The following is a 19,560-nucleotide window of genomic DNA, read 5'->3' on the forward strand; positions in this document are numbered from 1 at the left end:
CAGTGTCATTCATTAAGATTTTTCTTCAGGGGATGTTAAGCACGTAGCTGAGTAATTTGAAATGGAGAAGGAGAAGCCTGGAAGTGGAACTTAAACTGTGACATAGCAAGTCTTGTCAGGGCTGTTTCCTTATCTCCCTTTTGCAAGGCTGAATTCATAAACCAGTGTCAGGAACAGAGGGCATGAAAAGAAAGCAGAAACCCTAAAAAAATTACAAATGTGTTTATGGATCCTTCCTATGTGTGAAAAAGGATTCTCCATTTTAATAGTGTGTTTCAGTTTTTTTAATTGATGTCTAGTGTTAGAAAATGTTCTCAGTCTGTTAATGGCTAAAAAGCCTCTAATAAGGCTTTACCTGACCTGCTTTACTACAAAGCATATAATCTGCAGGTTCTCATCGTGCACACAGCTCTGGGAGTTCATGGAATTCTCAGGGGTCATTCTCAGGCTGAGATGTGCATAACAGCTACTTTTATAACAAGCTGGTGCATGGGTTATGAATCTGAAGTGGGAATAAAGTAATACAGCCCTGAAGAATGCACAGCTGTTTGGTTTGGTTTATCAGTAAATGGTGAATGAGGTCTTAAGGGTAAAATAAAATTGCATTAATACCATTGAGTGAGTGCTAAAACCAAAGTGCAATACAGAACAGCTTTCTGATTTTTTTAAAAAATAATTTCCTAAGGTTTTGGCTGTTGATACTCCTGCCTCCTCAAGCCTATAAGAAAGTTCTAAAATACATATTATTCTTCCTTCATTAAGCAGGATTTCCATTTGCCTATTGCTGTGCTTCAGGCCAGTGATTTTAATTCAAACAGGAATCATTTTAATGGACACCATTAAAACAACAAAATTCCTGAGACCAGGTTTGACAGGCTGATTTGAGAGGAAGAAAAGTCCTGTTAAACTGTGGATCTTTGAACAACTTGCTGCCTGGAGGAAATTCAAGTCCATGGGGAAGTTCCCAGTGTTGTCTTTGCCTACACAGGTGGATCTTGTCCTCTTGTACTTCCATTGGTGCTGCCACTGCTCTCAGGTGGGTCAAAAAACCTGGTGCTCAGAAAGGAGCTCTGTGGAGCTCTAATCCAGCAAATCAGAGTGCCCAGAGATGAGTTGTACCCAACTTGTCTGCCCACTTTGACAAACCTTTATGGGAAACATGATTTGACAGCAATTTTCATCCTGGAAGAGTCCTGCGCTCGCCTCCCTTGTAATGAGTCTTGACTTAACTGGGTCAGGAATTCAAGACTCATTACTCTCCTTGCTCCTGTCCCCCAGCACGGGGGGTTTTGCAGTGCTGAGGGAGAGGAAGCTGCTGAGCACCCTGGTTGTGCCCAAATTCCCCTTTCCCCTTTCCAGGCAGCTTTTCCCAGGCATTCATTCCGGTGCCACGCGGCACAGCTCTCACTGGCACAGTCGTGTGGAGCTGTGTGGCTCGGCCAAGGCCTGGCAGTGCATGCCTAAATGTTCTGTGTCTGCTTTTCTCATCTAAATTCTGCTTTTTTTCCTTTTTCTGTCTGTAGAAATATTATGGGCTGGATACTAAGTGGGGAGACATCGAGCAATGGATGGTAGGACTTGATCAACGTAGCTCAACAACTTTTGCGTGTTGCAGTTCTGAGTAGTTCATAGAGTTTGAGATCCCTCCAAGTAGGTATTTTCATCCATTGGGAGTGTGAGTTCCACTCCAAGCAATCCCACAGTCTTGCTTTTCCAACTGAAATGTGAGTTTTGATCAGCTTAAAAGTGGCAAGGACTGGGTTAGAGCCATCTCCTTTTACAGACCTGTGTCCACGCTGTTGCTGGAAGATTAGGGTAGGATAAAAACCTGTTAAAGCCCCTTGGGATACAGGGAGTCTTTGTGCTCATTTTACTTTTTGTGGGTCTCATCACCACTTGAATCTTCTTAAATCTGCCTTCAGGTAAATTGTGGGCAAGTTTCACTCATGCTGTTTCATTTCCCTTAGCGCTTACTGGCCCAGGGGAACCCCTCAGAGGAATCATTGCTGGCATGTGGCAATCCTCACTTTTTTTCCAATAATACCCTGTCCTGGATTTTAGAATTTGCTAAAACCAGTGAATACCAGCTACAGACATGGCCACTAGCAACATCTGACTGTTTTAACACCCATGATAGGAGATGAAAAAGTTGCTAATGGGCTGGAAGTCACTGGCTTCAAATGTGTGTCAAGCCTAAGTTTATGAAGCCATTTAGCAGTGATGCCAGTGAAAGCTGTGGCCTTGCCCTGCAAAGCTGCAAAGGCAAAACTGAACAGCCTGCTTCCAGTGTGGAAGGTAACTTCCCAAACTCCCCAAATTCCTTGGTCTTTGATAATTAATCAGTAAATACTGGTCTGCATGGACCACCCACCCACCTGCTCCAGGCTCACACCAAGTCTCCTCAAATCCTTGCTGGATGAGCATAACTCCACCTTACTGGGAGTTCCCTTGCTTGGAAATCAGCTCTGTTGACTACAATATTAAAACTTTTTTTTTCCTACTGCTGTTTCCAAATTCAGTGGCAGATCAATTTGTTCAAACCAGCTTGTTGAAATGCAAAGCATCTGATGTCGTTTCCAGTGTAGCCGAGAGGAAATTTGGGGTCTCACAGGAGGGAGGAAGGGTTTCTCTGCTTCGACAGGGTGTCACCTCCTGTTGTTTGGTTTAACTTTACTGGCTCCTGTGCGTGGCTGGAGCTCAGTGTGTGTTTCTGGAAGGCTCTGTTGCTGTGTGTGTCCTCTCAACACCTCCCTCTGTTTTCTCTCTCTGCCTTGGTAGGAAGACAGTGAGCGTTATTCCCGTAGAGCCCGAAGAAATGCCTCGGTCAGTACCTGCTTTTGCTTTTTCTCTTCACACAGACATTTCAGATTAAGAAAACAGACACTGTATAAGTGTGCAAGGCACTTCCTTCTCAAAAGAAAAGGAACCAAAACAAGCTCCTGCCTCCCCCAGCAAGAGGAAACCCCAAAGCCACTTCCTGACTTCTCTGCCCTCTCCCCAGTCACTCCAGGGAGCTTTTGCAAATGTGCAAGAGTAAAGGGGGTGGAAAGTGGGGAAATAACCTGTTTGGAGTGTTTAATGTTCATGAAAGGGCCAAAAGCATAGAGCAGGGAACACCTGAGCAAGCTCCTCCTTCACCCTACAGTAAAGTGCTTGACTGTTTCTTGGGCAGGGTGTGATTTCATTTGCTTTCTGCTTACACTTCCAATGCAATCCTTTTGTAAAAACATTGAGTTTGTGCATCTCTCCCTCCCTCCTGTCCCATCAAAGCCATCAGTGCCTGTTACCTGTGTTCTTTTCACTGTTTATTTTTGTCTCTACGCTTTCTCTCGCTAGGCTTCGGATGAAGATGAGCGCATGTCAGTGGGTAGCCGTGGAAGCCTGAGGGTTGGTAAACTGTGCAACCTCTGTGTGCATGTGTGTGTGTGGCTGTCACTGTCCCCTGTGCCCCCACACTCCAAGGGGACTGTCCTGGACGTGTTCCATGTTGGGTTTTTTCAAGTGGATCACTGTTTGTCTGCAGTGTGTGCCCCGTGCAGGGATCCTTTGTGGTCACTGCTCTTCACTCCTGCAGGAGGGACTCAGCCAAGACACTGGTGTCTGCATGCACCTTGTGAGCTCCCCTGTTTCCCTCTGAAACTGGGAATTTGGGAAGGGGAAGTGCTGGTGGGGTCAGCGTTTATTAGCCCAGGAAACCAGAAGTGATTGATCAGTGGAAGTAAGTGTTGGGCGCTTTGGAATTGCAGGTGAATATTCATAAAATAACAGAATAGTCTGAGCCGTAAGAGACCCACAAGGATCATTCATCCATCTGCTGTCCCTGCACAGACCCCCCAACAATCCCTCCCTGACATCCCTGAGAGCCTTGTCCAAACATTGCAGGAGCTCTGGCAGCCTCAGGACTGTGCCCATTTGTGCCCATTCCCTGGGCAGTGCCCAGCACCCTCTGGGGGAAGAGCCTTTCCCTGATATCTAACCCCAAAATCCCTCTGACACAGCTCCAGCCATTCCCTTAGGTCCTGTCACTGGTTGCTGGCTTTAAAAATGCTTTAGAAATACTTGAAAATCATCTGCAGGCCTGAGTTTTGTGGAGGGTGGGATTAGTGAAGCACTGAGCACTCATCTGTAAGAAAAGTTCAAACAGTTTTTTTCCTCAAAATGTCGAGACAGTGTTTTCCCAGATAACACACATTTATATAAACCTTAACTCTGTTTTTACATACTAAAAGACTCATTGAAAAAAAAAAGAAAATTCTGCTGCAGAGCCTTCTCAGGGATCCCACTGTAAAATTGCACAAAAATGTGCTTAAAAATATAAAGTGCTGCCTTGTTCCCTTTTTAGTGGAATCCTTATTGCTACTCATGAAATGCTGTTTAAACCTTTTTTTGCTCAAGATGACAAACTTGAGTGCTTTTCAGAGCTAGGAGATGCCTCAAAGCTCCAAAGACTCAGTGGAGAAAAGCCTCTCTGCACAGCAGAACGTGAAAAGCAGTGTTTATTTTACTTAGGGTTAAATGTTGACATATGGAAGCATTTTCTGGAGGGGAAAAAAGATGTCTAGTTCAGTTGAAATATCAATTCTGTCTCTTTGGAAGGTGATGACAACACAGATGGGTTGTGTATCCCTGCCTGTAACGTGGCACGATGCAAACACGCCAGCTCTGTGTTTATAGCACATCTGCATCTGAAACATCTTCTCTACATGGAAATCCACCACTGATTCTTTCTGGGGTGCTTTTGCAGCACAATCCTGGGGTTTGTATACATTTAAGGAGCAGAAGCCCTGCATTCTGCCTCCTCACCATCCATGGAGGAGCTTTTCTGGCCCTTTTTTGCTGAGCAGTCTCAGGCTGCAATAACCAGGGATGTGGGATGGCCCCAAATTCCTCCTGCTTCTGCAAGGAATGTCCTTCTCTGACAGAAGGATCTGCCTGAAACTTTCCACCCTGGTGCTTCTCTGTGATGTTGCACAGGCCCTGTCCACAAAAAGCAGCATTTGATGGTGGATCTGCTGATATTTAGGCAGGCACAGGAAAAGTTTTGACAGAGCTTCCTTGCCTTGTTTTTGTGTCACTGGGATTGTAGAAGGACGTAAATATTTGTCAGTCTGAACTGAAATTTAGCCTTCTACATCTTCCAGTTGTTCTATTCACAGTTAATTGATAGAATCACAGAATGAAGTGAGTCAGAAAAAACCTTAAAACTCATCTTGTTCCACCCCTTTCCACTATCCCAGGTTGCTCCAAGCCCCATCCAGCCTGGCCTGGAACACTTCCAGGGGCAGCCACAGCTGCTCTGGGCACCCTGTGCCGGGGCCTCACCACCCTCACAGAGAATAATTTCTTCCTAATACCCAATTTTAACCTATTTTTTGTCAGTTTGAAGCCATTCTTCCCTTCCCTGTCACTCCAGGCCCTTGTGCACAGGCTCTCTGATCACTCTCCCAGTGTGGATTTACAGCAGATGCTTTTTGTAATTAGTAATTTAGTAATTTTAGACCACATCTGTGGCCAGTCTGTGAAGGTTTGGCTTTTGCTGTATCTGTCTTCAAAATAACAAAGCCAAAAGCCCCATAAATTTTGACCAACCTTAAAAAAATCACCTGAGTTCTGGTGTCCAATTCGGCTTTGGAGCTATTTTAGCCTGAAGTCAGCACCAGAACCAGTTGCCTTGTGTCCATGAAGGGTTTATAAATGACTTGGAGGATTCTGAATGATGCTGCCTTGTGTCCATGAAGGGTTTGTAAATGACTTGGAGGATTCTGAATGATGCTGTCTTTGTGGAGGCTCTCCTTCCATTGTTGCAGGATGCCATTTTTGGGAAATTCCTCTTCCATCTTTGGCACTCAGGCTCCTTGCACTGTGAGGGGCTGGTGGTGCCAGGGCTTCCCTTTTGCAGCTGTGCTTCTCTTGTGTGCAGGAAGTTTCCACTGAAATGAGCCAATATCAGACATTCACTTCTCCCTAGGGCTTCACCACCCCACTGATCTGTGTGGGTTTCTCTCTGGGCTTTTCTCCTGGAATATTTCTGAAGTGGATGCCTGGACTGCAGGCACCAGAGATTTGCTGAGGTCGCTTTTGGGGAGCTTCTGGATGCTTCTGGCACAGCAGGCAGCACTGCAGAACCTCCAGAGATGCTCATTAGACCAGGCCAGCAAATGGGCTGAGGCTCCAGAGCTGTCACTGTGCTGCAAACAGGGAGTCCAGGGCTCTGTCTGTGGCTCCTCCATGGAGAGGCTTCTTCAGCAGCTTCCCTGATGATCCTGAGCCCATCAACAGCTCCTGCCACTCCTGTTTCAGGAATTCTGCAAGCTGAGTTTCTGTATCATGCAAATTTTCCTCAGTAACATCAGCCTGTGTTTGTTAGGGCTCTTGAACCTCTCTTCAGTCCCTTTTCTATTTCATTTGTCCTGGTTCTCCCACTTCCCAGCTGGCTGTCTCTAATCCAGCACCATCAGCATGAGATATTGTTGTGTTATCAATCACTCATGATTAATTTGTGCATCCTTATTTTATCAATCACTCCTGAGTAGTTTATGTGTCCTTGTTTTGTATCCTCCCAACTTCAAACTTGTGCCTTTGTGCAAGAGATCCTGCATTATCAAAGTTCTTTTGTTGGAATTTCCATCTCCCTGCCTATTTTTGTGTTTGTTTGTTGTTTGTTTTGTTTTGGGGGAGTTCCTTTGGTTGACATAACTTGCGTTTTCCTTTGTTTTCTGATTTTCCTCTCCTCTCATGCCTTTACAGTCTCATTTGGATTATGCCAGCACCTACCCAGTGGTGAGAACAGTCTGCAAGCTGCAGAGTGTGTGTGTGTGTGTGTGTGTGTGTTCAAAACCTAATCATGAAGAAGCAGCTAACCCAGGTTGTGATAACTGCTCTGAGATCAGGGTGATCCGGAGGCGTCCTGAGGCAGTTTGTGGTCTGTGATGTCAGGGTGCCACTTCCCTCTCCTCCTGCTCTGACACAGTTCCGATGAGAAGTGACAGATGATTAGAGAGATCTGAGCTGGGTTTGGCTCAGAGGTTGCCACGGGCAGGGCAGAATGGATTTCCCCTGAAACACTGTCTCTGTTAAAGCCTGTCCATTGTTGGACCAGCTGCATCTGGATTTATTTCAGCACAGATCTGGAAAGGAACAAAACTCTCATAAACTCCCTGTAAATAGATCTAGCAAAGGTGACAGGATGTGATGTTTTCAGGGTCCCCAGAACGAAGGAGGAATTGAGAATCTGACTCCATGTTCTCAGAAAGCGAATTTATTATTTTATGATACTATATTATATTAAAGAATGCTATACTAAAACTATACTAAAGAATAGAGAAAGGATACAGACAGAAGGCTTAACAAGATAATAATGAAAACTCGTGACTTCCCAGAGTCCTGACACAGCTGGCTGTGATTGGTCATTAAGTCAAAACAATTCACATGAAACCAATCAAACAAGCACCTGTTGGATAAACAATCTCCAAAGCAGCAAAACACAGGAGAAGCAATCAGATAATCATTGTTTTCTTTCTGTCTGAGGCTTCTTAGCTTCCCAGGAGAAGAAACCCTGGTGAAGGGATTTTTCCAGAAAATATGACAGTGACAGACAGGACAAACACACTGCCTGCCAAAGCTGCAGCTTGTGTTACCTTCACTCTAGGAGACAAAATCACATTATTATTAATACTTTGACAGCAAGTATTTGCTCTGGGAACACTGAGATAAAGCAGGTCCTGAAAGAACAGAAAGGGGCAATGAGGACTAAAGCTCAGTTGAGAACATTTCCACAACTGGAGGTGTGCTGGAGTCTGCAGGAAGCAAACTGGGCAGTGCAGTCCTGTAGATTCTCCTGCTTTTCCCCTCTCCTTCATTCCCGTTTCCAGCCAGGGGCTCAGTGCATCCCTTTGTGCCTGACCTACATCCCGGAATAGCTGCAGCACGTTGGGGTGTTTGCATGGCTCTATTGATACAGTCAGGATGGACAGCTGTGCATTGACTGAGCCCAGCCAGCGTGGCTGATTGGGAGCACAGCTGCTAAATTTACCAGTGCATTTAAGCAATATTCCCAATAACCGAGCAATATTCCCAATAATCGAGTGTTTTATTCCATTGGCTGCCCCCTGAGCCCTGCCCTGCTCCTCTGCCTGCATGGGGATGTGCATGCCTGGCCCTGCATGGGGGTGCACACACACTCACTGATCTCACCCCACGTTCTTCATCCCACTGCAGGCTGGATTAGAGAGTGAGAGGACCAAAAAGAAGAGCTACTCCAAAGCAGTATGTATTTCTGTGTGTCTCACAGAGGGTTCTGCCTCCAAAGCTGCTGTGGCAGGACAAGGAGTGTGTGCAGGTGGCAGAGCTGCCAGCCCAGTGTCAAGGATACACCCCAGCTATCAGCACTTGATAGGGAATAATGAGCATTTGAATAATTTCATCTCCAAAATGTGGGCTAATCCAAACTCTTATTTCAGTGCTGTGCATAAAGAGCATGTGGGAAAAGTCAAAACCTTACTGGAGCTACCTAACTTTGGCAGTAATAGGCAATATTGAGAGAATATGATAGAATCCCAAATGGTTTGGGTTAGAAAGGCCCTGAAACCCCATCTCATTGCACCCCCTGTCATGGGTGAATCTTATGGGGAGCAATTCCAGGCAGGCAAAGAGGACACTGATGCCTCAGGTTTTGGCTTTTATATTTTTTAGATTCTGTGCTGCTTTAGTGTGTGGATTTGAGCTTCATATTAAGGGATGGTGAGCTCTCTTCACAGAGCAGGGAGACAAAACAATTCCTTCTCCAGATGGGACAATGGTCCCATGGAGGACAAATGATCCAAATCTCAAGCCCAAGAGCACAAACAATGAGGGCTAGAGAGAGAAAAACAAGCAGGATGGGACTTCATAACCTGAAGTTATAATTGGACAATTAACTCCAATATGCAAATAGACCAGAACTTATAGAAGTGAGAGACCTCGTGACTGGTTGTCCATTTTGTGACCATTTTTGGGTTCATCTTGGGTGCAGCCCTGGCTGGGCTCTTGTGCTGCCCAAGATGGATCCATTGAGGCCTCCTAATAATTCCCTGCTTTATTCTTTAGCTCATCACAGCTGGAGGCTGGGTTGGGGTTCTTTGCCACACTGGAAATGAGCAGAGAATTTTTCTGAGGGCTGGAAGTTGGGTGTGGGATTGAGACAGCCTGAGGGAGCAGCAGGAGCCACAGCCTGAGGTAAAAAACATTGCAAGCAGAAAAGGACACAATGGCAGTGAAATTGGTTTCCTTTGTCAAAAGCAAGAAGAAAATACAGAGAAAAATAGGGTCACAAAAGGGAGAAAAGTAAAATGGAGTCTTTTTAGCCTCTCTAGCATGCAGTTTTATTTGTTCTAATTTTCATAAGGGTCAGATGCTTTGCGTGTAAACGTGGCCTAGAACAAAGGCCAGCGAGGTCTGATAAAACTGACCCTGCTCTCCTAGAGCTGCCTGGAGCATTTGCCTTCAGAAATATGCACTGGAGAGGTTTCTGGAGAGGATGGGTCAGAGGGGCAGGGGAAATGGCCTCAGCTCTGGGGCTTCAGGCTCAAATCTCAGAGACACAGGGCAGATAAAGCAGATTCCTTTAGAAGGGCCTGAACTGTCAAGTGATAAACAGTTACCCTGGCCTTGTGGAAAATCCATCATGCCAGTTCAGCTGGAGGTCCTAAGCAGGGTGATTATTTCAGGGCATAAAGGATGTTCCTGAGAATTGACTGTGAGGCTCCTGGCTGTCTCTGCGTGACATGAAGTGAAACCTTGGGCCAGACCTCGTTCTTGTAAAAGGAATGTACAGTTGGAAAATAGCTTGGTTAGAGAGCAGGACAGCTGGGAAGGATCTCAGCTGCTCTGCTCCCAGCTAAGACAGCATCATCTGGGTTTTTTAAGGAGGGAAAAGCCGTTCCCCAGGAGTCTGTGTTGCCTGGCTGGCTGAGTGCAGGGAGTGAAGGCAGTTTCATACAGGCTTACAGTGAAAATACTGATGATAAACAGGAGACAGCTTGTCAAAATGGAATAACAGTAAAAACAAATGGGGAATACCACATCTGGGAAAAATGAAGGTACCATTACAGAGTAATAGGATGGTTCAGATAGTGATCTGAGGTTACATTTAGTCAATATTGCACAGCTGAAAAAGGCAAACAAGTCCTCAGTGTAGCAATAAAAGGGGTGGTGGAGGTAATTGGTCTGCACAGAGCGCTGCCTTCAGCTGCTGGAGATCCATTTTAACCATTCTTAAGCATTGGAGAAATTCAAGGAGCTTGGAAAAAACCAAACAAACAACAACCTGGTGAAAGCTGGAAAGAAGCCAAGCTGTGTGAGAAGGCTGCAGCAGAATTTCAAATCAGTTCTTGAATAAAAGAAACTTGGATGTTTGCCTTCCATTTGGGGTGATAGTATTGCATTTCAATAGAGATTCTAAGCTTTTCCCAGCTTGGCTCTGAACTGGTTTCTAAGTTAATTTGTTTAATTTTTCATGCAAGCGGCTGTATAGTAGATGATAAATATTTCTCTTGGAAATTGATTCAGATTGGTTCTAGTGGATTTTCATTTTGGAACTCATTAAAGCATGGACTTCAAAACTCAATTTTAATAGAAATTCTAATTAAATTTCCACCCCAAATACACAGAGTGCTTCCTTGTTGTCAGTGTTGAACCAGGGCTGGTTGTGAGGTGATACCTGAACAGTGAATTGCTGGGGAAACCTGAGCTTTTAATGCTGTCCATTGAGGAGACTTCTAGGTTCTCTTCTTCACCACCCCATTCCCAGACTCAGGACTGAGTCACTGATTGTTTTCTTTTATTCCCAGCACTGCTGCCACAGGGATTTGCAGCGCCTCACCTTGTTTATGGAGCAGTCCTTGTGGGCTTGTTTGTTTTCCCTGCTGACCCCAGGGAGGACAGCTGAGCCCACCCAAATCTCCTGCCAGCCCTCAGAACCCTGGGGTGAGGCAGATGGGCCACTGTCTGGGTTTCATCCTGATGCTCAAAATCAAAAAGAAGAGAATTTATACGGCCCTGCATGTTTGCTAAGCTGGATTTCTCAAATGGAATTAATTCCTCTACTACAATTTGCAGCTTTTTAGGTGTTTGGCTGCCTGAGGTATAAAGAGCTATAGTGATTTAAGCCCTTTATTGTAGTATCTGATCTCCTTTCTGTCCCCATTTTGTGTCCTATTCCGTTCACAGAGTGTTTAAATATAGAATAATGTGTAAATATAGTAATAATAGGGGAGGCAAAAAAAAAAAAGAAAGAAGGGGGGATCAAAAAGGGCAAGCAGGAGTATCCTTGACATTTTTGGCTGTTCTAGAGGCAGTGACACAAATGTTCGTGTCCTCATGTTTGAAATCATGACCTAATCCTGCACTGCTCCTGGTGTATCTTTGAAAAGTTCTGTCTCTGCCTTTGCCTTTCATAAGTGATGACATTTGCTTAAAAACTCCCTTCGGGGTCTACGTCAATTTTTCTTCTCTCCTTTTTTGTCTTTCTGTCTTTCCTTTTTTGTTTTTCCTTTCCTTCCACAACAGACCAATGGTTATGAGGAAGACGTGTATGGATCATCCCAGAGTAGAAAATCTAGCAGGGTTAGTAGATGATTTCTGTTGCTATAAAATTCTATCATTCCATTTGATGGGATTAAAGCTAATTAGCAAATTCTTTTTGGCAGTGAAGCAGGTTTTACCTGTCTTGCATGTTGTGGGTTTGGAGTTTGTCAGGCACTGGAGGTGCAGCAAGCAATAAAAAATCAAAATCTGGGAAATAAAAAATCAAAAATCAAGCCCTGAGTGGGGAGTCTCAGAAATTGGTACAGAAAGATCTTGGGAGCCAGAACTGCTTTAACTTGTGAACAAAACTGGTTAGAAGTTACATTGTGGCAGCACTGGCAGGGAGGGTTTCCACATGCTGGAAACAGAGGGAGTGCTTTTCCACCTCTGCAAAGGTGTTCATGCTGTGCTCTAGCGCTGAATCTCCTAATTTAGACCATGCCTTGAGATTTGCATAGTTAAAATGGACTTTGAATTTGAATTTGCATAGTTAAAATGGATTTTGAATTTTCCCCAAATGCACATTGTTTATTTGAAGTTTGCTTAACTAAATGCCTTTGGTTTTTTGGGTTTTTATTTCTTTTTTCCCTTTATAAACCATATCCTAGGGTTTCTGGAAACGCCTACAGAGCTGAAGAGCCAGTGCAAGTGTTCCCACTTAACTACTTAACATTGCTGGACTTTTATTTCCAGTCCAGAAAAGCTTAATAATTAACTCAGTTGTGAGGATGCAGGTCACAATGTTCCAGCACAAGTGTTGTGTGTCAATTACTGCAACTCCTGGCCCTGCTTTGTTAAATATTGGGGATTGTGCAGATGATTTAAAGGGGTTGTCCAGGCGCAGCCTGGGGGCAGAGGGGGAACTGTTTGGGGTTTTTTATTCCCCCTTTATTTTAACAAAGCCACACAAAAAGCTCAGAGCCTGTTGATCTTTATGCTATCAAGGCTTCTAAAGAAATTTAGTGCTGTGCAGCCTAAAGCTCAGTGTTTAGGCCAAAAATAAACTCTTTTAAGCCTCCATTTATCCAAGTGTTTGAGCAATAACACGCTGAACATGAGAGGGAGTTCAGGGGGTGACTTTGTAGGCACAAAGTTAAGCAGGAGCCTGGATAAACAGTGAAATCTGATATTTCATGTCCATCTAAAATTGTTGCTGCCATATAATTTAGCTGGCATTATGTGGACAAGGGACAATGAAATGCTGTTGCTTGAGCTGCTGAAAAAACAGCCTGTCCTGTTGCTGGCCCATTTGAGGAGTTGAAGGAGCTTTATTCTGTAGCACTGGTGATAAATGATGTTCTTACTCTTTACTGACATTCTCCAGTGCTCCAAGGGCTGCAGGGAGAGCAAAATATCCGCAAGAAAGTCGTCCAGGGGAGAAGAGGTTGTTTGGTTGCCATTTAAATAATTTAAAATCATGCTGGAATTGGCGTTTGCAGCGTGGAGGTTTAGTCTGAGTAGGGCTTAATTACAGCAACATCGTTAGTTCCTTGTAGTTCTGTTGCTGTTTGGATTAATCATTAATTAGGAGGGGGAGGAAGGTTTGGGGGTAACTCGGAATAGCTGAAACTTCAAATTGATGCCAGTCTGGTTGGCATTCACTTTTTAGGAATAGTGTCTCCAAAATACCCAAGCCGAATGACAAAGTGACAAGGAAAAATGCAAAATAGGAAAATTCTTCAGGGCAGCAGGGAAATGATGAATGAACCTGCTGGCAATGGCTGTTTCCAAAATGGGTGTCCAGTTTTAAGTCACAGAATGGGCTGATCTCCATGTGCACACTGCACTTGCAGTGTCACAGGTTGATCCCTTAAATATGATTAATGCCATGTGCCAAACGGCCCACGTGCAGATTGCAAACTCTAAGCAGGAATGAAAATCATTTCTTAAAGTTCACTTCAGGTTTCCCTTCAGACAAAGTCTCCTTGTACAGGCATTGTTTGAGGGGTTTTGGTTGTTTCTTGGGTTAGATTTTTTTTGAGGTTGGACAGTGATTTGCCCTCAGCCTGTACCTGTGGGTATTGTGACATATCTAAATTTCAGAAGAAAGCAAACAAATTCCTTTATTTTGCCACAGATCTCCTTCCTTTGTGAGGAAATTACCACCTCCATGGACCACAGTGGTGAGAGAAGGATGAGTTAGGGTTTGTGAGGAGCTGACTGCTGAAAGCAGAGAGCCTTGGCTGTCTGAGAAATGTTTGGAGAGGAAAGGTGTCAGGGAATGGGTGTGAAAGGAGAGCCCTGGAGAGCAGCAAAGGGGGTGAAAGTGTGAGATCTTTCAGAGCAACCATTCCTCATTAACATCCCCTGAGTGGACCAGAAGTGCAGGGATGACTGGATGCAAGGCAGACAGCAAGGAGAGAAGGTGTTTAATTTAAAGAAGGTGCTTAAAGTCTCACTTCTTAGGGATCAGTTTTCTCCCCACTCAGTCTTGCCGTGTCTGACGGCGGCTGCTCACACTCCTGCTGGGCACAGGCAGCAGCTTTGGTCCCTGGCTGTGCTCTCCATCTCCCAGCATCTCAGGGTGTAGCTAGCAGGACATAAACTCCCCAGGCTCCCAGGAGGAACCTGGCCAGCTCTCTGACCAGTGTGTTTTTCCAGTGCTTCAGTGGTCCCACAGTTTTCACACGTCCTCACAGCTTTAAGGCAGTTCTGCCTTCTTTTTGCATCTGTGACCACTTTGGCTGCTTTGCACTTTGTATTCACTTAGTTTACTTTTTGCTTCCCATTTAAAGGAATAAAGAATGAAGCTGAGTTCTCAAGGAGTTTTCTTTTTTTCTTTTTTGTTTTTTTTTTTTTTTTGCTTTGTTTGTTAATGCAGGCTTCCTACTACTCCGACCTGGGTCTCCCCAACAGCAGCTATGCTTCCACATCTCAACTTTCTTCCCAAAATGGAAATTGGGTCTGTTGCCCTCTGGCTTCACCTGGCCTGGACTTTGTTTGGATAATACAACCTCTTGTGCTTAGGAATCAATTGGACCAATTGTCAAGAGTCTCTGTAGCTCTTTTTAGTGAAACTTTAAAAAAAGCCTCGAACAAACCAGACCTTTTAAGATTTGGAATGAGTCATGGAAAACTGTTTTAAAATGAGCACAGTCAGTTTTTCCTTGGCTGCTCCTCCCTTTCCTTGTTGGTCTGGAAAGATAAGGGAAATCTTAATTACCTGAAGTTCTCTGTTTGAGACAGCTCCTCTGCATAGCGTGTCAGCCTGGTGAGTTTGAGACAATCCAGTCTGCACCACTCAAAATAACAGGGAGGCAGCTCCCAGAGTGCTGGGAGCGCATCAGTGGAGTGTGAAACCCTGTGAGGTTGCATTGTCCCCTGTGTGTGGCAGAGCTGGTGCCAGCAGAGCTCCAGCAGTGCCCCAGGGGTGTGGATGGGGCACTGGCAGCAGGACCTGGGCTTGGGGTCACTGCTGGAGCCTCCTGCACCCAGCTCTGCCACACACACAGAGTGCTCTGGGTTTGTGTGAGTCCTGCATTTTGGGGGGGGATGTTACTAACACTTGTTTCAGGCTGCTCTGATTGAAACACTTGTAATTTTTCCTGAATTGGTTGTGTTTTCTCTGTGTTTGTGAATAGTGAAACACACAGGAGATGATCTTACAACTAACAGTGTGTGCTTTGAAGCACTTCTGTGTAGCTCTTTTTCGTGAGGACAAACCCCATTTCTGGCTCCTCTACACAAACGTGTGGGAGACAATAACAGCTTAACAACCTAAAATTAAATTTTACTGTTTTGCTTTTGCATACTGTCTGTGTCCTCCCTTCCTGTAGGAAATGCACGTGCCTGCTTGGTATTCTTAGTCTTTGGGAGCAGAGATCTAATGCTTTCATGGAGCACATGACTAATATTCTCTGTACTGGGCTTCCTTCTGCTGTCATGTAGTGATCCTAATCTCTCACCAAGAGGGTTCATTCTGCTGTTGGCACCTTTGTTTTTTTTTTCCTGTTGAATTTTCCATGCCAAACCAAAAAGTGTTGTGCTTGTCTCCCCCAGCCCTCCCTGCTGTACAGCGATGCCCTGCCAGCCAGGAGTTACAGGGTTTGTTGTGCTGATGCTCTGAGCACCAACACCAGAGCCTCCCACCCCCGGCCATGCACACCTTGTCCCTTGCTCTGTCTGTAATTCCCCCTCGGGTGCATTCATTTGTCTCACCCCTGGTGTCCCATCCATCTGAATGCCACGTGTGTGATGCTGGTTGTGCACACCTGAGTTTGCTGAGCCTTCCTTTAATTCATGTTGGGATTGTGCTCATGGGGTTGTGATGCTGCCGGGGAATTGTCTTCCTCGGTGTCTTTCCAGCAGCAGGACAGAGAGGCAACATCAATTCTTGCTGGCTGCTTAACAACTAACAAAAATCTGTTCACAAATATAATTTTTTAGACAAATTCCTGCCTTCTTGTTTAAAATGAGCTTTTCAGATTTTTTTTCCTCAAAGCTTAAAGTTTCCTGAGCCATATATCTCTGTGCTAAACCAGAGCCTGTCTTGAAACATTCATTTTCCTCCTATTTTATTCATTTACTAAACTGGCTGGTAAGTGGAGCTTATTAGGAGGTAAGTGAAGCTCATCACTGCCAGCACCAGCAGCGAAGGTGAAACCGATGGGATCAGAGCAAGAATTGATGTAGCCATTTCATGGGTAGGCAGTCAAAGCACTAAATTAAAGTTGAATTGTGAGGAGGGTTGGTGTCCCACCTCGGCGTGTGCCAGATGCCGCACGTTCGCTCGCCTCGGCTCTTCCCCTGCATGCTGCACCCAGGAGATGGCCCCGTGCTGGCCCCCAGGAGGTGTCCCTGTCCCTGTCCCCGCTGCTGGCTGCCTGCTGCTGTTCTGGGTGAGTCTGTGAGTGTGCGGAGAGGCCGAGTGCCGTGCCGGGCCGTGCTGACTCTGTGTTTCATTGTAGGCGTCGGTGTACGACGAGAGCGTTTACAGCGGGAGCCGGCGCTATAGTGCCCCCAGTTCCCGCGCTGTAAGAGCTTTTCTGCTTTTCCCCGCTCTGTCCCTGTCCTCTGCCGGCCTGGGGAGCCTCCCACCTGGGCTGTGGGACAGCCAGGACCTGCTGCTGTAGTGGGAGCACCATTCCAACCAGCTTCCATGGAGCAGTGATCAATGGGAGCTCGTCCTTCTGTGGGACGGGCAATCCGCTCCTACCTCACACAGATAAAGCACCTTGGGAAGGCCATGCATGAAATCCTTTCCCCCCCCTAAGTCTTAATTCTTCCTGTCAAGTACAATTTTGAAAAATAATCAGCCAAAAATTGAAAAATCAGGTCCACACAAGCAGTGTGAAGTGGGAATATATGGGTGGCTTGGTTTTGTTTCTTGGATTTCCCACGAGAATCCATGGAGCAGTGGTGAATGGGAGCTCATCCCTCTGTTGGACTGGGAATCCGCTTCTGCCTCACACAGACAAAACACCTTGGAAAGGCCATACCTGAAATCCATAAGGCCATACATGAAATCCTTTCCCCCCCTAAGTCTTAATCCTTCTTGTCAAGTACAATTTTGAAAAATAATCAGCCAAAAATTGAAAAATCAGTTCCACACAAGCAGTGTGAAGTGAATGATTTTTGGGAATATATGGGTGGCTTGGTTTTGTTTCTTGGATTTCCCACGAGAATCCATGGAGGAGTGATCAATGGGAACTCATCCCTCTGTGGGACAGGGAATTCAGGTCTGCCTCACACTCAGTTTGCAGATAAAACACCTTGGAAAGGCCATACATGAAATCCTTTCCCTCCCTGAGACTTAATTCTTCTTGTCAAAACTGAGAAAAATACAAGTTTGAAAAATAATCAGCCAAAAATTTAAAAATCAGTTCCACACAAGCAGTGTGAAGTAAATGATTTTTGGGAATATATGGGTGGCTTGGTTTTGTTTCTTGGATTTCCCATGAGTTTCCAATGGGAACTCATCCCTCTGTGGGACAGGGAATTCAGGTCTGCCTCATACTCAGTTTGCAGATAAAACAATTTGGAAAGGCCATACATTAAATCCTTTCCCTCCCTGAGACTTAATTCTTCTTGTCAAATACAATTTTGAAAAACAATCAGCCAAAAATTTAAAAATCAGTTCCACATAAGCAGTGTGAAGTGAATGATTTTTGGGAATATATGGGTGGCTTGGTTTTGTTTCTTGGATTTCCCATGAGTTTCCAATGGGAACTCATCCCTCTGTGGGACAGGGAATTCAGGTCTGCCTCATACTCAGTTTGCAGATAAAACAATTTGGAAAGGCCATACATTAAATCCTTTCCCTCCCTGAGACTTAATTCTTCTTGTCAAATACAATTTTGAAAAACAATCAGCCAAAAATTTAAAAATCAGTTCCACATAAGCAGTGTGAAGTGAATGATTTTTGGGAATATATGGCTTGCTTGGTTTTGCCTCTTGGATTTATAGTCAAATATATTTTACAGTCATATGTGTGACAGTGCTTCCAAAATGTGTGTTGATGAGAGTGGAGGGCTCTGTCATGGATGGGGAGCAACAATATAAGGAATGACCATATAAATTGTGTATTTTCAAAAAAGAAACTCCAGAAGTTGGTTTACAGATTAAAAGTCACAAAATGCCTTCATATCTCCTCTGTGGGTGTTTGGGGCAGGCAGTCCATCTGCTGCTGTTGTGTCCACCTGGAAAACAAAAAAGAAAAAAAGTCAATCTCTTTAGATTTTTCAGTCCTCCTCTGTGAGCCCTCTGCTTATTCTGCCTCTCATAGCAGAACCCAACCAACCAAGAGAACCCCAGCAAACAAACAGCCACCTTCTAAGGCCATAAGAGTGAAAAACCTTGAGGCAGAGCAGTGATGTTAACTTTAAACATCATATTTTTATTAGCTTGGAGGAGGAAACACTTTGAAGAATGCTTTCTAAGCACTTGTTGGTCCTTCAAGGGCTGTGCCAGCCTCCTGCCTGCCTGCTGATTCACAGCTGTGAGAAATCATTTACAGCAAATTTTTCAGCCCAAAACCTCTTTGCAAGTCTTTCAGGGGCTGTCACAGTGGCATGAAGACTGAAACCCTGGTGCTTTCCCCTCCCTCCATCCTCATCCCCATCCCATCCTGAGCCACAGGTGTTTATTTGTGTGTAACCCAGCCTTTCCAGTTGCTGGAGTAATGAGAGACTTGGAGCAGGAGGGGTTTGCCCCAGAGGCAGTGACCTTGTCACAGCACCTGTGGTTGCTTTAATGCCTCTGAACCTGAGAGGGAGTGTCACCTCTGCTGGCTGTTCCCAAAAATGTTTTTGGAAGGGCAGGTGGATGCAGGGGGTGAGGCTGAAAGTGGCCTTGCTTGGTCACAGCCACTTCCACAGTCAGCCCTGCAATGCACAGGGAGCAGCTGTGGGATAAATAGGGCCTGGAAACATTAATATGGGGCTCATCAGTACTTAGAGCTTTTTCCCTGTCACACATTTCAAATTTATTCTAAACCCTTCTTTTGTTAGGCATAAAACACTGCAGTGGCCAAACAGAACCTGTGTTTTTACTTCAGTGCTTTTTGCCTTTGATTTAGGAATTATTGTGTGACTGGCAGTAGTTGGAAACAGCGTGCAGCAGAGTTTTATAACCTCTGAAATGAAGATCAGGTGCACAAAGCCAGTGTTAGACACAGAATCCCAGAATGGTTGGGGTTGGAAGGGACATCAAAGGCCACCTGGGCAGGGTCACCTTCCCCTCTCCAGGGTGCTCCAAGCCCTGCCCAGCACTGACCATTCCAGGGATCCAGGGGCAGCCCCAGCTGCTCTGGACACTGTGCCAGGCCCTCCCTCAGGGTGCATCCAAGGGCACTGCCCTGCCCATGGGCTCATTGAGGGCTGTGCACCCTGCACTGGATGTTTTGTGGGCTGACCCTGTGCTTCTGCTCTGGCTGGGGTTGTTTCCAGCTTACCCTCTCACCATTCATTAGTGCTGCAAGCTTAATTTGTGGGTGATGCTGTGCTGCTGTGACTAATGGTGATGGAGCAGCCCTGCAGTGGCCTGGCTGCTCCTGTAGTG

General features: G+C 45.3%; 1 protein-coding gene across 10 annotated transcripts in view; it reads left to right on the forward strand.

The window, feature by feature from the left end:
• Positions 1-19,560, forward strand: part of LRRFIP1 (LRR binding FLII interacting protein 1) — a 109,610-nt gene that overhangs the window by 55,897 nt on the left and 34,153 nt on the right. For 2 of the 10 annotated variants that reach the window (XM_058028546.1, XM_058028550.1), the window contains exons 4-12: positions 1,524-1,571; positions 2,779-2,823; positions 3,337-3,387; positions 6,748-6,780; positions 8,218-8,265; positions 11,545-11,601; positions 14,384-14,464; positions 15,562-15,606; positions 16,470-16,535. The exons of 1 other annotated variant lie outside the window; for it this stretch is intronic. In XM_058028546.1, coding sequence (XP_057884529.1) covers positions 1,524-1,571; positions 2,779-2,823; positions 3,337-3,387; positions 6,748-6,780; positions 8,218-8,265; positions 11,545-11,601; positions 14,384-14,464; positions 15,562-15,606; positions 16,470-16,535 — 474 coding nt within the window. The remainder of the gene's footprint in view (positions 1-1,523; positions 1,572-2,778; positions 2,824-3,336; positions 3,388-6,747; positions 6,781-8,217; positions 8,266-11,544; positions 11,602-14,383; positions 14,465-15,561; positions 15,607-16,469; positions 16,536-19,560) is intronic. 7 more of the 10 variants (XM_058028548.1, XM_058028551.1, XM_058028547.1 and 4 more) reach the window with 7 other exon arrangements.

This window comes from Melospiza georgiana, chromosome 7, assembly GCF_028018845.1.
Source record: "Melospiza georgiana isolate bMelGeo1 chromosome 7, bMelGeo1.pri, whole genome shotgun sequence".
Lineage (NCBI taxonomy): Eukaryota > Metazoa > Chordata > Aves > Passeriformes > Passerellidae > Melospiza > Melospiza georgiana.